Below are 22,389 nucleotides of genomic sequence, written 5' to 3' on the forward strand. Positions count from 1 at the left end.
AAAGCAATCCTGTTCTCTCATTTTTAAAAGTGTCACCTTTACTTTGAAGGCCCTGAGTAAGTATGTGGCTGACCAAGCCCTTGCACTTAGAGGAACATTAATGGCGCCTTCTTCCTGACCTGTGCATTCTTCCTCCCAAGGAATCCCTTTGGCCACTTGTCCATTTCCATTTGGGAAGGCCTTTCCCTTGAGAGAGGATGAGAGCCATGGCCAGATTCTGAGTAGAGGATGTTACGTGGAATTGGACCTTGGACAAGTCACTTCAGCTCTGTGAGCCTCATTTACCTCATCTATGAAATAGGGGTGAATCCTAGTAGGCAAACACCACAGTAATAGTTGCTGCAGGCAAGATCCACCCATGAATGCTAAGAGTAGTGGGTGAAAGTTTGTGGAAAAACAGGACATTCACATAGTCTCAAAGTATCACTTCTAAGATATTTATTAATTACAAAAGACAGCCAAGTAACTTTATACAGGAGACACCCAGTAGATGCCACCTTAACCAAGTGATCAAGGTTAACACTACCAGTAATAAGAAATATTGGCATCATGTAGCCCTTGATGTGATTTCCTGAGGATACAATATCACTTCTTGCCAAAAAATGCTCAATGCCAATCTAATCATGAGAAAACATCAGACTAGCCCAAATTGCAAGACATTCTACAAGATAACTGACTGCTACTTGTCATAAGAGTCAAGGTCATGAAAAACAAAGAAGGCAGATAAGTTGTCACAGACTAGGGGACACTAAGGGACAAAACATCTGAACGCAAAGTGGAATCCTGGATTGGATTATGGTACAGAAAAAGGACATGAGTGGAAAAGCTGATGAAATATGAATAATGTCTGTAGTTTAGTTAATAGTATTGCACCAATGTTGATTTTCTTGGATCAATGTTTGTGCCGTGGTTATATAAGTTGTTAAGATTGGGGAAGCTGAGTGAAGGGTAAATAAGAAAGCTCTGTACTATTCCTGCAACTTTTCTGAAAGTCTGAAATTATTTCAAAATACAAAATTGAAAATTGGACTGAATACCAGTTCTTACTATGTAAGGATGGTGTGCAGATTAAGCATCCATCAAGTCCTCAGCGCAGTGCTGGATAAGCATTCTGTAAACAATAGCAAGCATTGCTGCAAGCTTCTTTACATCTGTTATAAAACACTTACTCATGGAGCACCCACAAGCTCACTGCTGCCCAGCGGCTTTCTCTGTCTCTTGCCCTCATCAGTGAGTTCTCTATTTGGGACTGAATAAGCAGGATTCTGCAAATCAGTCCTGAAAACAAGAGTTTAAACAAAAGAAAACCGTACTACTCTGATTACAAAACAGAAACCAAGAGTGCTCCTGAGTGCTGAATGGAACAGACTCACGACCCCGCCCCTCCACCCCCGGAAGCAGATGGCAGAATTTATTTGAACTGACTGCTGAATGGAACAGACTCACGACCCCGCCCCTCCACCCCCGGAAACAGATGGCAGAATTTACTTGAAAAGGTCTTAGAGGAAAACGAAGAAGGCATCTATTCTTGGATTGACTAGCCAAAGTGTCGATGTCAAAGGCGCCATTTTTGGTTTTATCCAGGATCTCATTCTCCCCTAAATCAATGGTCTGCAAACTTCTGATCAGGTACACATATTAGGAAAATACTTTGAAACAATTCCTCTAATGTTTATGCATTTACTTGCTAATTATATACATTTACTCAGTGTATATAATTTTACTGTGTATAAAACTTTACTCAGTGATGTAAAAAATTTCCTTACTCTCACTTAAGGATTATTGCTATTTGGATATTGAATATCCTTTATTATTTTTAAATTATTGGTTTATTTTATATGGTTTGAAATTGTGCAGTATGGTTTATCTCAATACTTGATTTTTATGATTGTCATAAATGAAGAACTAACCTCATAGAGATATATCTTCCAACTGGATGAAGGGTATCACTTGCTCTACGTATTTTTAAAAATGCTTTTCATCTTCCAATTCCATATACCAATTTTGCAAAGGTTTTTGTTGAAATTTGTCTAGTTATTTTTATCTTCCCTGAGGTTAAGCTGTTGTTGAAAACTAATTAAAAAGTGTTGAATTTTTGCACTTTTAGCATGAGTTTAAAATTCACTGACACTGAAATGCTAGGTTGAGATAATTTTAAGTTATATTAGAAAATTTGGTTTCCAGGACTTTAAAGTGTGTGCATATTAAAGCATTTATATAGGGAATTTACATAATTTTGAATAATGTAAATATGTCAACAATAACTCCTTAACAAGAATATTTCCAAACATCTGTTTTTAAAATGTTTTCTCCAGGCTGGGCACGGTGGCTCATGCCTGCAGTCTCAGCACTTTGGGAGGCCGAGGCAGGCAGATCACCTGAGGTCAGGAGTTCAAGATCAGCCTGGCCAACGTGGTGAAACACCGTCTCTACTAAAATTACAAAAATTAGCTGGGCATGGTGGTGGGCGCCTGTAATCCCAGCTACTCGGGAGGCTGAGGCAGGAGAATCACTTGAACCCGGGAGGCGGAGGTTGCAGTGAGCTGAGATCATGCCATTGATCTCCTGCCTGGGTGACAAGAGCAAAACTCTGTCTCAAAAAAAAAAAAAAAAAAAGAAAGAAGGAAGGAAGAAAGAAAGAAATGTTCTCTCCATAGCCCAAGTTTCTTTTAAAAAGCAATCATGTTCTCTCATTTTTAAAAGTGTCACCTTTACTTTGAAGGCCCTGAGTAAGTATGTGGCTAACCAAGCATTTGCACTCAGAGGAACATCAATGGCGCCTTCTTCCTGACCTGTGCATTATTCTTGCCACCTCCTCCCAAGGAATCTCTTTGGCCACTTGTCCATTTCCATTTGGGAAGGGTTGGTTCTATTCAATGTAGCATGGCCACAAAGTTGTCATCTGGTCCTCCCTGGCTGTGCCCTCTCCATGGAGTTAGAGTCAACAAAGCTAAGGGACTGTGCATATCCACAGCCCACATCCAGTCTCCCAGACCATGCACTTTAAGATCCTGGAATTTTCTCCCAGAGCTGTGGGAGCCTCTTCCCCAGGGCTATTCTCTGTCCTCCCAAGAGCAGATGACATCCCCCACGTACACACCCTGCAGTCTAAGGAGAGGCCAAAGGGTGGTGAGAAGGCTTGGACATGAGCTGGCAAGTACAAACACTTGTGCACAAGACCTTCATGGTGTAGGATGGAGCTGGAGATGGAATAAAAAAAGGAAGTGGGCTATGGGCCAGATTCTAAAGAATTCTGAATCTGAGCCTGGCTCACCAGATCACTATGAAGCCATGTTTGCAAAAGGAGAAGGCTAGCACATGTTTTATTGAATATTTAGATATTTAGTCATATGGTAAGTGGACCTTTTGTACTCTTGCCCTGGGTCCTGCAAATTGATTGGGACAGGCTTGTCACCTGCTGTTGTCTTTCAATTGCCTCCTCTCTGTGTGCAGCCACCTCTGAAGGTCATTTGATGAGCCTCTTCTTATCTCATGCAAGTGTTCAGCAAACTTTCATTTGAACTCTTCTTGCAAGGTCTCTAGGCAGCTCCCAGCTTGCAATAAGATGGTGCACCAGGATTTATACTCTCCCAGGTAGACGCCACGGTGCTGACTGATCCAGTGAATGCTCAGTTGGGTGTGAATCTGAAAGTTCAGATCTACCAATAGGAGATGATTTGCTTTGGGGAACTGGGAAAGGGAAACGTTCTCAGCTCCTTCCAAAACCTAAAAACCCATTTCAAGGGCTGCTCTACTGACTTCCGCCTGCCAATGTGAAAGGTATTCCAAAAATGTGGAGGGGAAATGAAAAGCTGTCCTTAGAATGGAGAGGGTAGACCGGTCATTTCTAAGTAGCATCAGTTAACTGGTGTAACTTCAGCTTATCACAGAAGTAAATGAATGAGGTAAAATGTTTTGTTTACAACCTCTCACCATTGGAAAACTCCAGCTCTTCCTTCTACATGTCTCAAACACCTTGAAAGCCCCAAGACTTGTGACACACAATCAGAGGGGGCACCACTGTCAACTGGAATAGTAAATCTTAGTAAAGCTTAATGTCTTTTGTATTATTTTAGATTAAAATAATACTCAGAAGTAAAAATGCTTATGTTGTCTTCTTCGGTGTCAGTGGATAATCTGACTTACTCCACCTTGGCAATACTCCCCTAAATTATGAATTCCAATTAGGGGTAGCTAAAAAGCCTCAGAAAAGACTTTCTGCTAAAATAGATGCCACGCAATCAAGATTTCTCCAGGAAAAGAATAAAAGTTCATAGTACATGTTGGTCACATGGTTGAAAAGAAATTTAGAGAATTTCAACTTCTGATAATAAATGTGGAGAGATAGAGGTAGGGTCGCAGAAGAAAGAGGAATTGCTTAGAAGTCAGGAGACTGAAAGCCAGCTTCCGTTCATCCCCTTCCTAATTGTGTGATTGCTTCAGTTTCCCCATTTGTAAAATCAGAGGGTTAGACTTGATTCTCTCCAAGTTGAAAACTCAGATATGCATAAAATTTAGGGCTGTACACTCAAATTCTTATCGGGGCTGGGGAGTAAAGATAAATGAGTGACGGGGCCAGGCGTGAGACAATAAGGAGTAGTGGAGACTGGGGCGAACTAGAGAAATAGCCCCTACTCAGCTGCAGCCAGCTGATGCCATTTAAGCAGAAATATAAGCCTAGTGTTGTAGTGTTGACAGTTCTCCCACATTTTTTAGAAGTCAGGAATCCAAATATTATATAAAATTTCGATATTATTAATATGGCATTTATTTTTTAAAAATCATTTCTGAAACACTATGCTAGACAAAAAAAATCTCCCACGAAACCAGTTTGTGACCCATTGCTTCAGAAGACTTCAACGCATTAACTACATTTCAAGTTCATTGGCAACAATTGCTGGAAAGTTCTTCACTTTGCCCTGTCCTCACACCTTTACATTTACTTCAGCCGAAGATGTTTATTTGCCTGGGAAGTGGTTCCTCAACAGAAACATTTGTTTTAACTGTTGTGGCAAATCATCCATTTGCTGGGAGAGGTGGAAAAGAACAGCTAAGCCTTTTTTCCCCCACAAACATTTCTTTAGGCCAGCTTATGAAAGCCTTTGCTGATTGGTTTTTCTCTGTAACAGGGCCCAGCATTGTCTTGGGATGGGAAGATGCCCATCTGTGTGGATGGGGTACAAATTTCCATTCCAACACTGCAGATCCAGCACCTGATGAGGAGCCCTGGATAATCACAGTGGAAGTTCCACTCAATGCTAACACTTAGCAGCCATGCGAAGACTCATAACCCTGTCTTCCTCTTTCTCTCACTCATCTCCATTAGCTGGGCCTGCGTCTTGGTTGACTTTGCCATATTTATGAAACAATATCAGGTTAATTCCTATCCTCTTTGCTTCACATGATTTCATGCAAATAATCGCTGCCTACGTGCACATTTCAAAAGGGACCCTTTTAAAAATTTGATCCTTCAAACTTAACTTTGCCCTCCAAGCATTCCAGACTCACCCAGGGCCTCAATTTTTAATAAGTTTGCACAGAAAATTACGGAAAAAATGGAATCTAAACAATGGACTTGGTTTTTAAAAATAATCAGGCAGGAATTAATGTTTCAAAATAATTGTCTAGAGGTGATTCAATTTCACATGCTCTTTAAATATGTATTTTTCAGTGCACTATGGCTTGAAGGGATGATTTAAAATTAGTGTATATAGCAGGCTGTGAATCATAAAAACTCTTACAGTTAAGTTTTTCATTTCTTTGCTGCAAAACTTCAAAATTGAAATTCTACCTTCCTGGTAAATCTCCTGCCAAAATAATTTTATCAGTACGAAAATAAAGGATTGGCTTTTAATAAGTACAACTTAGAGATTTTGTGGCAGGCAGCATTCAAAGATGCTGGTGTTGGCCAGGCGTGTAGCTCACGCCTGTAATCCCAACACTTTGGGAGGCGGAGGTAGGAGGATCACTTGAGCCCAAGAATTCAAGATCAGCCTGGCCAAATAGTGAGATCCCATCTCTACAAAAAATTTTAAAAATTAGCTGGGTGTGCTGGTGTGCCCCTGTAGTCCCAGCTAGTCAGGAGGGTGAGGTGGAAGACAGGAGGCTGATATGGGAGGATCGCTTGAGCCCAGGAGGCAGAAACTGCAGTGAGCCACAATCACGCCACTGCCCTCCAGACTGGGTGACAAAGCAAGACCCTGTCTCGAAACAACAAAAACAAAACAAAAGATGTTAATATTAATGTCCTGGATAATTCCTTCTTCTGAAGTGTGGGTGACACTTCTGACTTGCTTCTGGCCAATAGAATTTGGCGAAGACAATAGGATGTCACACCTATGAGTGTATGTATATACAACGTAAAACATTATATATGTGATTTTTTTTAATATTTAGGGACAGGGTCTCACTATGTTGCCCAGGTTGGACTCCAACTCCTGGGCTCAAGCAGTCCTCCCACCTCAGCCTCTTGAGTAGCTAGGACTACAGGTGCCAGGCTTTTTAATATATAATCTTACGTGTGTGTGTGTGTGTGTGTCTGTGTGTGTGTGTGTGTGTGTATGAAATAATCTTGCATTAGAGTAAGAGAGAGATTCTGGCCTTGAAAAAGCAAACAGCCATGTTGTGAGTTGCTTATAGGGAGGACCAAGTGGCATTGGCAGGTGGCATCCAGGATCTGAGGGTAGCCTCCAGCTGACGGCCATGAAGAAGCAGGGCCCTCAGTCATACAACCACCTTTTGTACCTGCAGATTGGTAAACAGGAAAAGGTGAAACAAGGAAACAAAATGTGCCAGCAACCTAAATGAGCTTCAAAGTGTGTTCTTCCCTGGAGAATGCAGCCTGGTCGTACCCCGATTGCATTCTGGTGAGACCCGAGCAGAAGGACCCAGTTAAGCCATGCCAGTGCTCCTGACCCATGACAACTGTAAGATACTAAATGTGTGTTGTTTTAAGCTACTTAGTGTGTGGTGATTTGCCACACCACAACAGAAAATTAATACAAAATTTATTTGGAAGGACTATTGCAAAATTTATCAAATTATAGAATTTTAACAGAGAGAGACTTTTTAGCTCAACACTTTTGTTTTACATGTGAACAACTGAGAATCAGAAATGGAAATAGTCACAGAGCAAGTTAGTGATAAAGCCAGGAACAAGTTTCTTTTGGCCCTTTCTCTAATATCAGGCTTCTTCCCTGTAAGGAACCACTGGTATTGACTTTTTCTCTTCTTCTCTCTTTCTCCATATATATATATATATATAAAACGATCACTCTGTCTCTTTTTCATATGAATACATTTATAAATATATAAATTTAAATATAATATGTGCAAATATATACATATATTATTATTGTTGAATCTTCCCATTAAAAAAAGGTTGAACAATTTACATCTCTCCCAATACTTGATGAGCAAATCCATTTCCTCACAATTTCACACAAGTCAGTTATTATTCACCTCTTCCTGTTTACCAATCTGCAGGTACAAAATGATATTTTGGTGTGTTTTATTTTAGCCATTCCTAATATTTAAGCAGGCTGAACACCTTGCTTAATGTTTATTGGCCAATTGGATTTCATGGTTTATTAACTGCATGTTCATCCTCTGTTCACTGTTATACTGGCTTGTCTGTTTTCCCTATTGATTTGTAAGAATTCTTGATAAATGTGTCCTGAGTTATTAGTAGTTTATGTGGAGTTAGGTGTGGTGGCTTATGCCTGTAGTCTTAGCACTTTGGGAGGCTGAAGTGGGAGGATTTTTTGAGGCCAGGAGTGGGAGGCTGCCGTGAGCTATGATCCTGCCATTGCACTCTAGCCTGGACAACAGATTGACACCCCATACGTTAAAAAAAAAAAAAAACTAATAAAGAAATAGGTTAGCTGCTTAAATTTAGCAACTGCTTCTTCTAAGTTGTTCCTTGTCTTTTTTTTTTTTTTTTTTTGTAGGATTCACTTGGACATGCAGGCTGGAGTGTGTAGTGGCGCAATCACAATCACAGCTCACTGCACCCTTGATTTCCTGGGCTCAAGCCATCCTCTTACCTCAGCCTCCCAAGTAGCTGGAACTGCAGGCATAAGCCACCACGCCCAGCTAATTTTTGTATTTTGGGTAGAGACAGGGCTTCACCATGTTGCCCAGGCTGGTCTCGAACTCCTGGGCTAGAGCAATGCACCTGCCTCGGCCTCCCAAAGTGCTGGGATTACAGCGTGAGCCACTGCACCTGGTCTCCCTTGTCTTTTAATTTAGTTTCTGAGATAATTTGCTATGGAAAAAGTTTTAAACCTTTTGTAGTCACACTTATCAATCTCTTTCATTATGGATTTGGATTTTTTGGTTGTCTGTTTCATTTCAGTTGTTGCTGCTTGATCTTGCTCAGAGGAGGCCTCCCCACTCTCATGTTACAGAAATAGTTCCATGCTTTCTCCTAGTGTCTTTAGGTCTTTTTTCTTTTTTAAAATGTGTACTGTTTATTCCACATGGAGTTTGTTTTTATGACTGAGGTGGGGTAAGAATTAACCTTTCCCAGGAGAGCCAATTGTTCCAACAGCATTGAATAATCCATGCCTTCCCCAACTAAGCAAAACAGATGTGCATAAATACATGCATACTCCTAGACTCTTATTCTAGAACAGTGCTCTATTCGTCTTTTTTTTTTTTTTTTCTCGAGATGGAGTCTCGCTCTGTCGCCCACGGTGGAGTGCAGTGGCACAATCTTGGCTCACTGCAACCTCTGCCTTCTGGGTTCAAGTGATTCTCCTGCCCCAGCCTCCTGAGTAACTGGGACTACAGGCGTGTGCCACCACACCCAGCTAATTTTTGTATCTTTAGTAGAGATGGGGTTTCTCCATGTTGACCAGGCTGTTCTCCAACTCTTAACCTCAGGTGACCCATCCGCCTCAGCCTCCCAAAGTGCTGAGATTACAGGAGTGAGCCACCATGCCCGGCCTATTTGTCTCTTTACGCCAATACTTTTCTATTTTAATTGTCATAGCTCCCCTATCCATCTTGATATCTGGTCAGGTAATTTGTTATTCATTTTTTAAATGTCCTTGTCAGATATTTCCTCCCTCGGATGAATTATAGAATCAGCTTATCACCCTTGAAAAATTATTTGGGGCTCTTCCTCTGCCATTTTTTTCCTTTTCCCGTTTGCCTTTCTTCTTTTTTCTTCCATTCCTGATCAATTCAACGCAAAAGCCATTCAAAAAATGATAGGCACCCATCGGGGGCAGTGTCCAACACAGAAAACCTGACGCCCCAGGCAGGAGGTGGCTTCCCCACAGGAGAAGCAGGAGTGGAGCCTGGCAGGGGAGTCGGAGTCCTAGGGAGTAAGGAGGGTGGCTTTGCAGGGATGGTACCCTGCGCAGGGTGGGTGCCCATTGCCTGAGAGTGAGGAGGTGGGTATGCCTGCTGGTGGGTGGCAGCTCCTGGACAACGTGCCAGAACCCTGGCAGGGTGAGGTCAGCTTCTGAATGGAGGATGGATTGCAAACAGGGGCAATGAGCAAATTAGTAAATATCTCAAGGATCCAGCTTTCTCACGTTTGGAAAAAGCAGTACTAATTATGTAAAGGGAGAAAACAGAGTGAACCCTAAAGCGTTGGATTGGTATTGAACTATCAGTCTAAGCCAGGGCTGACTTCATGGACGTGTGATCAGTGCATTTGCATAAGACCCCGTGTCACGTCATACACTTGGGTGTTTATGCTGCACCATCACTGTCTTGAAATTCTTAATAACATAATCTTTGAATTTGTATTTCGTAAGTCAAGTCTAATGGGACAGTGGAGCATGCACAAGGACTTGGAGCCTGAGCTCAGCAGTGGCCTCATGTCCCACCATCTCCCTGCCTCCCCAGGATCAGGGTCTCAGCCACCTTTCTCAATTCCCATGGTTCCTCAGACCCCTCTCAGCCTTCTTGTTCCCCTCCCCAACCAGCAACCACTGTCATCTTCTGCCTTCAATGCCTACAGTGAGCACATCTATACCACCCCCACCCACAATCCAGGTACTTAGCCGTGTCCTGGCTCAGAGGTTGCAACACCCCTGGGGATGCCCACCTGCTGTGGGTTAGAGGAGTGGGTCTAGGAGAAGAGTGGATGCTTTGCTTAATTTTCTTGCCCCAGCAGGGACACAGCACGTCAGTCTGGTGATTGGCAGGAGAGACTGCAGCTGGTAGGCTGCACTTGCTCTGAGTCCCAGCGTAGGGTCCCTGGGCACCTGTGAGTGTCTGCCTTCACCCCAGGAGTATCCTCATGCACGATGTGAAATAGCAAATAAAAACCACTGTGACAAATCCAGAGAGAGACTGTGGAAGTAAGGGAAGAGCTTGTATTTTAGTACCTTTATTGGCTCTTCGTTCCTGCTTTTTGAACAAGGTCCCCCATATTTTCATTTTGCACTGGACCCTGAAAATTATGTGCCAGTCCTGGTATAAACTCATGATTTTCAATATATTTAAATTGATTCAGAAATAAATATTGATGTAAGTGTATGCATGCGTATATGTGTCTGTACATCTGCATGCATCTTGCTCTGTCCACAGAGAGATCCTGAGAGAAGTCGCACAGTAGGAACAATGAACACACTTAGCACCTGGACCTTGGCTTCTAAAAATTATTTTATTTATTTATTTAGACAAGGTTTCACTCTGTCACTCAGGCTGGAGTGCAGTGGCGCAAACACGGCTCACTGCAGCCTCAATCTCCTGGACTCAAGCAGTCCTCCTTCCTCAGCTTCCCATGTAGCTGGGACTACAGGTATGCACCATCACACCCAGCTAATTAGTTTATTTTTTGTAAAGATGGAGTCTTGTTTTGTTGCCTAAGATGGTCTCAAATTCCTGGGCTCAAGCGATCCTCTCACCTTGGCCTCCCAAAGTGCTGGGATTACAGGCATGAGCTGCCACACCCGGCCAGTTTCTAAAAATTATTTTCTGCTAAAAAGAACTGGAGATTTTTGGAGAAACGGCTAATTCCAGATCCGGGGCAAGATGAGTAGAAGACAAACCTGAGTACCTGTTCAGCCAAAAAAGAAGGAAGTACTCAAAGAATGATGGAGACATGTCAAGAGGACACGGAAGCCAGCAGGAAGAGGCTCCTACTGGCCACACAAAACACTTTTTAATTACAAAGGAAGAAAGAGTAACTTGATAGTGGAGAAGCCTGGCAGATACCACCTTAACTAGAATCAGAGTTAATGTCACCATTAAGGGAACAAATTGAAAACATGTGCTATGAAGAACACAGCATCACTTCAATGGTCTTCTTGTCAAAGACGCATAACCTGAATCTAAGCATGAGAGAATATCAGATTAATCTAAATGAGGGGCATTCTGCAAAATAACTGGTATATCAATAATATATATATCATGTAATACTATATAGTATACACATATATACTATACTAATATTATACTATAAAATACTGTAATAGTATAGTATTGAATAGTATAGTACAGTGTTATATAGTATAATATACTATATAACTATATAATACTATAATAGTATAGTATTACATAGCATAATATGCTGTATAATTATATAGTTATATAGCATATTATGCTATGTAATACTATATATATTATAGTATTATATAGTATATGCTATATAACAGTATAGTAGGATATTATACTATATAGTATTATATACACTATATATGAATGTATAATTGTTTTCTTTTGAAGTATATATTTTATATGTATATATGTTTTCTTTTCTAAAATATACATTTTTCCAGATCTTTTTAATGTACAGGTTATTTCAAATAGTCCTCTGAATTTTTCTTTTTTTTTTTTTTTTTAAGAGATAAGATCTGGCTCTGTTGCCCAGGCTGTAGTACAGTAGGCTCAAGTGATCGTCCCTCCTAGGTCTCCCAAGTAGCTGGTGCTACCCACAGGCAATACGATACTTGGCTAATTGTTTTTATTATTTTTTGGAGAGGCAAGGTCTTGCTATGTTCCCCAGGCTGGTCTCAAACTCCTGGGCTCAAGTGATCCTCCCACCTTGGTCTCCCAAAGTGTTGGGATTATAGGCAGGAGCCACTGCCCCCAACCTAGTCTTCTGAATATTTACATGGGATCGAGTTTCAACATGAGTTTTGGAGGGGACAAACACTCAAACCAGAGCAATATAAAAGCCACTTATTAAAGATGTCTTTCTGTCACAGTGGCCAAACTGATACCTTCATTAATTCAGTCACTGAATGCTGAAAGAGAATTCTAGGTAAAGGAAGAAATCATTCCAATTCAGGAGATCATAAAAAGATTATTTTGTTTGATCTTCCCAATAATCTTGTAAGAAGGTAAGTTTGCATGTTGGTATTTAACTGCCATTAATGTTGTAGATTGCTAAAAAATGCTTACGGTACAGCTATTTTTCCCCCTTCAGGATTTGTCTACGCTGTTGGAGAGGGCAGGCCAAGGGATTCAGTTCTGCTGAAGGAACCAGGGAAAAAATGCTGTCCAAACCAACTGGGGTTTTGGCAATGAATGCACATTTGTTCACCAGTTGAGCATTTGTTTAGATTCCTCTGTTTTGAAAAATTAAGTGGTTCAGTATTTTAAATTTGTTCCTAAGCCCAGTATAATGAATGACCTTTCGTCTTCTTAGGTCACTGAAAAGAATTTTCTTGTGTTTGTGGCTAATTCCTCACTGGCAGAGGCCCAGACAGGGGACAGGAGGGACGCTCAGGCTGCTTAGGTCAAAAATAAACACAGGAGGAGGGAAGGACCCCGAATGTCCCATGTTTGTTCATTTTCAACCTTCCACACTGTCATGTGTGAGTTTGGGTGGTTTTGTGTACAGAATATAAGCTGTACACACATTCTAGGAAATAATTTTGAATGACTAAAGTTGCAATTTACCAAACCTAGTTATCCTCTTGAGTTTTAATGTTTCCTTTTCAAATCTGTGGTTCCATTTATAAGAATAGAATAACAAAAATCAGTCACTGTGTTTGAGAACGTCATTGATTAATATTTGGTCTCATTTATAAACGTAGCCTTCAAACATTTAACATTTAAATGCTTTCAAATACTTTAAACTGCATTTCTAAATTTGATATTCTGGACTTTGTTTTCAAGTATTTCAACTATCCAACACTTCTGCTTTCTCAAGTAAGTACTTATAAGTCTAATAAATCACATTTCTACAAATCTTAAACTCTTAAATGTTCCAGTGGTTACATGTTAGCTTAGTAAGATTTCTGTTTTAAAATGGCACATTTAAGCAATGGTTTGATTCCATTTTAAGTTACGATTAACAAGTTTGACCAACATGTTGTTCTTACAGACCGAAGCCTCCTAAACATAAGGCTCTTAAAGTATGTAAATTGTTAAATATAAATTATTACTTTTTAACAAAAAGAATAGTAATTCAGTGATGCTGAATTTGTCAAATATTTCCATGTTTATTTCTGAATCTTATCTCTGTTACACATGCTTACTGATAAAATCACTTTCCCGTGTAGGACGTTCCTATAAATAACTTTAAATATTCCTGGAGTTTAAAGATGCTTCCCTCCTGGGAGATTATCATATTTCTGGGTACTCAAGGTTGCTTCCAACTAGACTTTTTAACCTGGGGTTTGTGAATAGAATTAAGGGGTTCGTGAACTTGGATGGAAAAAAAGTATCTCTATTCTCACCAACCTCTAACTGAAATTTGGCATGCTCTTCACATATGAACACAAACAACAAACCACAATTGTGTTAGCAGGACCTGTGACTCTGTCACCAATAGAAATGATAGGTTTTTGTTTTGTTTCCTTTGTTTGTTTGTTTGTTTTTGAGACGGAGTCTTGCTCTGTCGCCCAGGCTGGAGTGCAGGGGCGCAATCTCGGCTCGCTGCAACCTCCACCTCCCAGGTTCAAGCGATTCTCCTGCCTCAGCTTCCCGAGTACCTGGAATTACAGGTGTGTGCCACCATGTCCAGCTATTTTTTTTTTTTTTTTATTTTTTGTAGAGCTAGAGTTTTGCCACATTGGCCAAGCTGTCCTCCAACTCCTGACCTCAGGTAATCCACCCGCCTCGGCCTCTCAAAGTACTGGGATTACAGATGATTTTTATATCACATTATGGTTGTTGTATCTCAAAATACCTTTTCTAGGCAGCACTAACTTTAAAATTAGCTTGCTGCTAGATCCTGTTATTTAATGCATTAATGAAGAAACTCACATGGCCACATCACAATATTTTCATATTTGTATTCACCATATAATTGAAGTACAATAAACTGGAAATACTTAAAGTGTTAAATTTGTTGTAATTTTTGACACATACACCATGAAACCATCACCACGATCAAGACACTGGATTTTTCCGTCACCCCCACCGGTTTCTCTGTGCCCCTCTGTAATCCATTCTTCCCTTCACTCCCACCCACAGGTAACCATTGATTTGCTTTGTGTCACTCTACATTAGTTTACATGTTTAAGAAGTTTACATAAATGGGCCAGGCGCGGTGGCTCACACATGTAATCCCAGCACTTTGGGAGGCTGAGGTGAACAGATCTCCTGCTGTCAGACATTCAAGACCAGCCTTGCCAACATAGTGAAACCTGTCTCTACAAAACATACAAAAATTAGCCAGGTGTGGTGGCGCAAGCCTGTAGCCCCTGCTACTCGGGAGGCTGAGGTGGGAGAATTGCTGGAACCCAAAAGGCAGAGGCTGCAGTGAGCTCAGATCCTGAGATCACGCCACTGCACTCCAGCCTGGATGACAGAGTGAGATCTTGTCTCAAAAAAAAAAAAAAAAATTTACATAAATGGAATCATGATTCTTTTTTGGTAGGGAAGGTTCTGCCTTTTTCACTCAACATCATGGTTTTGACATCCATCCGTGTTATATGTGTATCAATAGTTCATTCTTTTTTATAATTTAATAGTCATCTATTGTATGGATATGCCACAATTTGTTTATTCATTTACCTGCTGATTGACATTTAGGCTGTTTCTAGATTTGGGCTGTTACAAACAAACTTGCTATTAACAATCATATACAAGTCAAGTCTTTGTGTGGATTTGTGTTTTCCTTCCTCTTGGGCGTCAAATAGGTGTGTCAGATGACAGAGGGATGTGTAACTTTTTAAGAAACTGCCAAACTGTTTTGCAAAGTGGTTACACCATTTGACATTCCCACCAGCAATGAATGAGAGTTCTAGTTACTCTACATCTTGCCAGCACTTGGTCTGGTCAATCTTTTTGTTAGCCAATATATTGAATACATGGTGGCATTTTATTAGAGTTTAATTTGCATTTCCTTGATTATTAATGTTGAGCATTTCTTTATGTGCCTATTGACCATTTGTATATCATCTTTTTGAAGTGCTGGTTTGAAATCTTTGCCCATTTTAAAAATTGAGTTAATTGTCTTCTTAATTGTTGAGTTGTAAAAGTTCCTCATAGATCTGTTATAGATTCCTTATAGATTCAGAAGATATGTCTGATACATCACATGTCTTTGATACTCAGAACATGTACAACACATGTATCAGACACATCTTCATATATCTGTTATAGATTTTGTTATATGGATAGATTCTTTATAATATAGATTCTTTATATGTGTGTATATAATATGTGTAGGTGTAATCTCAGCTACTCAGGAGGCTGAGGCAGGAGAATCGCTTGAACCTGGGAGCCCAGGAGGCAGAGATTGCAGTGAGCCGAGATCACGCCACTGCACTCCAGCCTGGGCAAAAGAGCCAGACTCTGTCTCAAAAAAAAAAATATATATATATATATATATAAAACTTATAGAAGAAAACATAAGAAGAAACCATTGCAACCTTGGGGTAGGCAAAGGTTTCTTCGAACACAAAAAGTACAAACCATGAAATAAAATATTGATAAACTGGACGATATCAAAATTTAAAACTTTTGTTCTTCAAAAGACAAAATTGAGAAAATAAAAGGCAAGCCATAGATTGGCAGAAACCCACCACATATATCAGAGACATTTTCTTATATCTGTTATAGATTCTGTTATAATGATAGATTCCTTATAATAGAGATTCCTTATAACAGAATTGGAGGTTAGAAGCAAGATGGTTAAGTTACATCTCTTTCACTGCCTCAGTCATAATTTTGCAAAGGTGATTCCAGGCAGAGAGGCCATCTGTCCCAGTTTGCTGGGGACAATCTTAGTTTATGCTTTGTTATTAATGCTCCTTTCGCACTCAGAAGTGTCCCACTCTCAAAAGGTCTCTAGACCTCTGACCTTGAGGGACTCCTATAGTCTCTTCAGGTACTCCTTACAGCTTCAGGACCACAAAATCTTCTAGAATTTAGAACAATATCTGTTTGGGTTCTGGGGATCTCTGATGTCTCTCAGTCCTTGCTTCCGAGATAATTCCACTGATGCACGCTGAGATCAGTTGACTCCATTCACCATCCAAGACATTATATCCAGCTAAAAGCCAGCAAAAAGACAAGTCAAATGTATTAAAAAGCCTTCCGGCTTCATTCTATTTGCTTTTACTCTCCGGGGAAAAGAGAATGCAAAAAGTGACAGATCTTGGAAGGAAATGGCCAGGAGGTGTAGAGATCTTGTGCTTAGCTGAGAGGGCCAGCGCGGAGCTGGGTGAGGCGGTCACAGAGGAAGAACAGTTAGAGGAGAATGCTGTTTTAAACAGGGTGGTCAGGGCCTCTCTGAGGTAAAGGCATTTGAGCAGAGACCTGAATGGAGTGAGGGTGAAAACCACAGGACTATGTCAGGAAGAGGTGGTGCAGGCAGAAGGAGCAGCATGCCTGGGTGTCTCAAAGGTCCCTCTTCACATGAGTGAATAAACCTCTCCCACCGAACATTGGTGATCCTGAAATTCTGATGCTCTGCCAGAAAACGCACCCAAGAGTTGATTTCCCATTGTTTTAAATGGGAAACATTATAATGCATGACAGGTCAACCCAAGCCCCCAACACCCCAATCCTCATGGCCTAATCACCTCTTCAAGATCCTGGGCTCAAGAGATCCTCCCGCCTTGGCCTCCCCAAGTGCTGGCCCACTTTCTTGATAATGTTCTCTGCAGCAAAAAAGTTTTTAACTTTGATGAAGTCTAATTTATCTTTTTTTTTTTTTTTTTTTTGAGACAGAGTCTCACTCTGTTGCCCAGGCTGGAGTGCAGTGGCAAGATCTCAGCTCACTCTCTTAAAATAGAACTAAGCACTTAAAATGCTGTCTTAGTCTGTTTGCTCTGCCATAACAAAATACCTGAGATTCTGGTATTTCATAAAGAACAGAAACTTATTTCTTATGGTTCTGGAGGATGAAAAGTTCAAGATCAAGGTGCCGGCAGGTTTGGTAGTCTGGTGAGAGCTGCTGTTTGCTTGCAACATGGTGCCTTGTTGGTGTGTCCTCCAAAGGAGAAGAGGAAGCAAGCCTCTATTTAAGAAGGACTTGAATCTCATTCACAAGGGAGGAACCCTCATGACCTAATCACCTCTTCAAGGACTCACTTTTTTTTTTTTTTTTTTTTTTTGAGACGGAGTCTTGCTCTGTCGCCCAGGCTGGAGTGCAGTGGCACAATCTCGGCTCACTGCAAGCTCCGCCTCCTGGGTTCACCCCATTCTCCCGCCTCAGCCTCCCGAGTAGCTGGGACTACTGGCGCCCGCCACCACGTCTGGCTAATTTTTGTATTTTTTAGTAGAGATGGGGTTTCACCATATTAGCCAGGATGGTCTCGATCTCCTGACCTGGTGATGCGCCCACCTCGGCCTCCCAAAGTGCTGGGATTACAGGCGTGAGCCACCGTGCCCGGCCAGGACTCACTTCTTAATTCCATCACATTGGCCATTAAGTTTCAACTCCTGAATTTTGGAGGGGACACATTCAAACCACAGCACACGTCTACCAGTAAGTATCAAAGCAGTAAAATGTTTCAAACATAGCTTCCTGATAACCAAATCATCAGGAAAGTTTTCAACAAATAATTGGTTTGTCTGTGGCAACATGGCCACATCTGATTGCATGTCCCTTTCGTTGCTTCTTAGTGCACTTTTCTAAATGTGATTCTGATGTTCTCTCAATGGTAGTTGACATGCTGCTTTTCCTGCATGGTGTTTTGATGGAGATGCTGACTCTAATTTGGGGGACACAAATATCAGTTTTTCTTTGTAAATATTCATCTGATAATTGTGAGAAATGTGCCTTCTATGAAGTTTGAGTATTAAAAACAAAGTCATTTTATTGGAAAACTACTTACTGAAGAGACATTTGAAGCATCCCTGTATTTGTCTTCTTGGGTTAGGAAGGATGTGAGATTTCTCTCTCTCTGTCTCTCTCTCTCTTTTTTTTTTTAATGTTTGCAAAAAGCCCCTACCCATCCCCACATACACACGGTATCATATACTGCCTTTTTTGTAAACACCCATGAGAAAATTTCTCTCCTGTATCAATATCAGGCAAAACTCTGATTTGCCCAAGTCATTTGGTTTCTTTCTCATAGAGGATAAGAATCATGAACATTGGCTGGGCACAGTGGCTCACGCCTGTAATCCCAGCACTTTGGGAGGCCGAGACAGGCAGATCACCTGAGGTTGGGAGTTCGAGACCAGCCTGACCAACGTGGAGAAACCCTGGCTGTACAAAAAATACAAAAATTAACTGGGCATGGTGACACATGCCTGTAATCCCAGGTACTCGGGAGGCTGAGGCAGAGAGTTGCTTGATCCCAGGAGGCGGAGGTTGCGGTGAGCTGAGATTGCATCACTGCACTCCAGCCTGGGTAAAAAGAGTGAAACTCTGCCTCAGGAAAAAAAAAAAAAAAAAAAGGAATCATGAACACTATGGAGCACTTTGAAATCCATGATTCTTAATCTTGACTCTGCAGAGCTTTGGGGGTTCCTTCAAGACCTTTTCACATACCTACAGGAGAAAGGGGTGAGATGTAAAATCTATACATGCTAGATTTTAAACAGAGGAAAGTTTGAAAGCCACTGATGTAATTGATCACATTTCTGTCCTTGCACTGGCTGCCTGGAAGCTCAGCATCTAATTCTCAGTTCTCCACTGACAAGTGTCCAGGACCTTCTAGCTCACATTTTGTGTGCAAACCTTACCTTGACTTTCTTTTGTTTTCTTTCCTGTTTCCCTGTTATCTGCTTTTCTTGTTTTCTTTATTCTGCTGCCATATATATGGTTTTATATGTTGCTTCAAATCCTTTTTGGAAAGAGCCAAGGTTTAAGTGAATGTATTCTAAAAAATTGAATGCTTTTTCCGTAGAGGTGATCTTTGCAGGTGGGAAAGGAATATGTTTAGAAAAAAGGCATGATTTGTCACGTAGAATTCACATGTGTGTTTGTAGGATATGTATATACATATCCTACAAAATGAATATACACACATTGGATATATTGTGAGGTTCATAGTTTTCAAAATTAATGTGTTTTTCTGGCTTTAGAGGGCATTTACTTGGAAGACTGGAGATGGGGAAATGTGTTTTACTCTAAGGTAGGCATGACTGTGGACTACACCACAAAGAATCTGCTTTATGGGTTAGCACTTTAAAATTTTGTTTGGGATTATTTTACTGGTTGTTATCAAATGAGGACAAATACTTAACAAGGAGATAGCAAGGGAAGAAAGAGACAGAAAGGGGGTGCTTCTATATAGGAAGGTGGCTGAATTTTCAGGGTCTTGAATAAGGATTGGGGGTCTTAAGTCCTATCAGCTTCTGCTCATCTGCTGTGACTCTGTGGTCGAGGTCTCACTCTCCCAAAGATGGGGATTCTCTTCCTCTGCTGTATATTGGAATCGCCTAGGGAGCTTTAAAAAAGGATGATGCCGGCCAAGTGCAGTGGCTCACACCTGTAATCCTAGCACTTTGGGAGGCCAAGATGGGTGGGTCACCTGAGGTCAGGAGTTCAAGAGCAGCCTGGCCAACATGAAGAAACCTTGTCTCCACTAAAAATACAAAACTTAGCCGGGCATGGTGGCACATGCCTGTAATCCCAGCTACTTGGGAGGCTGAGGCAGGAGAATTGCTTGAACCCAGGAGGCGAAGGTTGCAGTGAGCCAAGATGATACCATTGCACTCCAGCCTGGGCGACAGAGTAAGGCTCCTTCTCAAAAAAAAAAAAAAAAAAAAAAAGGCAGATGCCACAGTTCCACCCCAGAGTCTGGTTTAATTGGTCTAGGATGGGGCCTCAGCATGGGGATTTTTAAAAGCTCTCCCTGGAGATTCTGTGCACCCAGAGTTGAGAATCACAGTGCTAAGGGAAGGAAAAATAAAATTAATAAGCACCTGCCTCCTGCTTATCTCTCAGGGGCGTTGGGGTGTGTCTGTAATTTATGAAATAATGGGCCAGATTCTGGGGAAGGAGTAAAATGGTATGAAGGAAATAGATTAACCCTTTGCATTCTATAGGGTACCTTTGGTTAACAAGTGTTCCAGATTTTTCCCCATGAGCCACAGGAAGAAATATTTCACATCTCGGTCAAAGATATAGATATGGATATGGATATAGATATAGATACAGATATATGTGTGTATATATATGTATATATGTATATGTATATGTAAACATATTTACATATATATCTCTCCATTGTAAATTGAAAATATCCAAAGTTCAAAATGCATTTAATATGCCTAACCTACTGAACATCATAGCTCAGCCTAACCTACCTTAAATGCACTCAGAACACTTGCATTACCTCGCAGTTGAGCAAATCATCTAACACAAAGCCTATTTTATAATACAGTTTTGAATATCTCACGAGATTTATCAAATATTTTGCTGAAAGTGAAAAATAGAATGGTTGTATGGGTATCTCAATTGTGGTTTCTACTGAACACACATCACTTTCACATCATCATAAAGTCAAAAAAATCATTAAGTGAAACCATCATAAATTGGGGACCATACATATACATGTAACTATATATAGGGGATCATATGTATATATGTGACTATATATGTATAGGTATGTCTATATATTCTTACTGCATACAATTCACTTGATATTTCCTATTCCAGTCTATTCTTTTAGGAAAAACAAAATTAAGGTCCACAGGCCAAGACAAATTAAACACCTCTGGAGGTCATTAAGATGCTCAATTTATAATGGCTTGGAGCACTTAGCAAAGATACTATGGCAAGTGAAGCTGTGTGTACAGTAATAATATTTGTTGAGCAATTGCTAGTGCCAGCTGCAGTCATAGTAGAAAGTGTTTTATGAGCATAAGCTCAGTGAATTTTCACAATAATAGTATAAGATGAGTACTGTTATTTTCACTTTAGTGATGAGAAAATCAAGGCCAAGTACACATGTACATTCTGCCTCTAGAAGCCAGAAGCAGAGCCATCTCCAAGCCTACCACGGCAGGCCCAAGGAAGAGAACAACCATGTTTACTGAATACATTTGCTTCTGTCTGAAGTTTGGGGAGTAGAAAGCGGAGTAAGCTATGACCAGAGGTGGGTCCAGGAATGGTGAGGCCTGATACATGTACAATTTGCAGCCCCTATTCAAGAAAAAGAGTACAAAATTATGAGTCCAAGATTAGATAAGAAAATGATTATTTCTTTAAATTAAGAAAAGAAATCTCAACAAACTCAAATTTTAAGAAGCTGAAAATTACCACAAACATCACAAAATTCCCAACTCAACTTTCCTCCAAAATGCCAGCAGCCACCCGACACCACCCTACTCAAGGGCAAGTTGGGGGTGGGGAATCGGAGTGGAAAGACAACGGTGTCTGCTGCCTGCAGCCAAATGTCCAAAGCAAAGGACTTTTGTAAACTTTACATCAACAAGCAACCCTCTGAACACTTTTCTAAGTCCCCTTAGAAAAGGGTCCAAGCAAGTCAGGGGCCCAAGAACTTAACCTTCATCAGCTCCTGTAACCTTACAACTGGAACTGAAGACTGTTACAGCTCAAGAGCAAGGACTTTGGAGTCAGCCAGGCCTGAATTTCATTCCTGGCTCAGCCACTTTCTGCCTTCTTTGAGCTTGGACCTGCTCATTTGTGAAATGAGTGTGCTGACAGCAACTACCTTGGGGTCTCTCTTGGGGATTACATGAGATAAGGAAGAGTTGGGCATTGGATGAGCTTAAGGTTGCAAATAAAAATATAGGACACCCGGTTAAACTGGAATTTCGGAGAAACAAGAAATACTTTTTAAATATAAGTACCTACAACCTATCGCATAAGACATATACTGCAACTGATTCTTCGTTTCTCTGAAATTCAAATTCACCTGGGTGCCCTGTCTTTTACTGCACTTAAGAAATGACAGTGGTTGATAATTGCTTTTGGATTGAAGCATCCTGGGTGTCCCACGGTGGAATTCATAGACATTACAGAGTGGGTGACGGGGTAGGAAAGCCTGCATAGACTCCAATTAACACAGTTCATTGCCAGGGAGACTAAAAGGGGGGTGGCTA

The 22,389-nt window shown here is 40.8% G+C and overlaps 1 protein-coding gene across 3 annotated transcripts in view; it reads left to right on the top strand.

Moving 5' to 3' along the window:
* The first annotated feature begins 1,504 nt into the window (after window positions 1-1,504).
* The window catches only part of EYA2 (EYA transcriptional coactivator and phosphatase 2), a 315,378-nt gene continuing 294,493 nt past the window's right edge, over window positions 1,505-22,389 (top strand). For 2 of the 3 annotated variants that reach the window (XM_063658978.1, XM_063658976.1), the window contains exon 1: window positions 1,505-1,629. In XM_063658978.1, the coding sequence (XP_063515048.1) occupies window positions 1,553-1,629 (77 nt within the window). In that variant the 5' untranslated portion in view covers window positions 1,505-1,552. The remainder of the gene's footprint in view (window positions 1,630-22,389) is intronic. The other variant, XM_063658975.1, reaches the window with a different exon arrangement.

The sequence above is a fragment of the Pongo pygmaeus genome, chromosome 21, assembly GCF_028885625.2.
Source record: "Pongo pygmaeus isolate AG05252 chromosome 21, NHGRI_mPonPyg2-v2.0_pri, whole genome shotgun sequence".
Classification (NCBI taxonomy): Eukaryota; Metazoa; Chordata; class Mammalia; order Primates; family Hominidae; genus Pongo; species Pongo pygmaeus.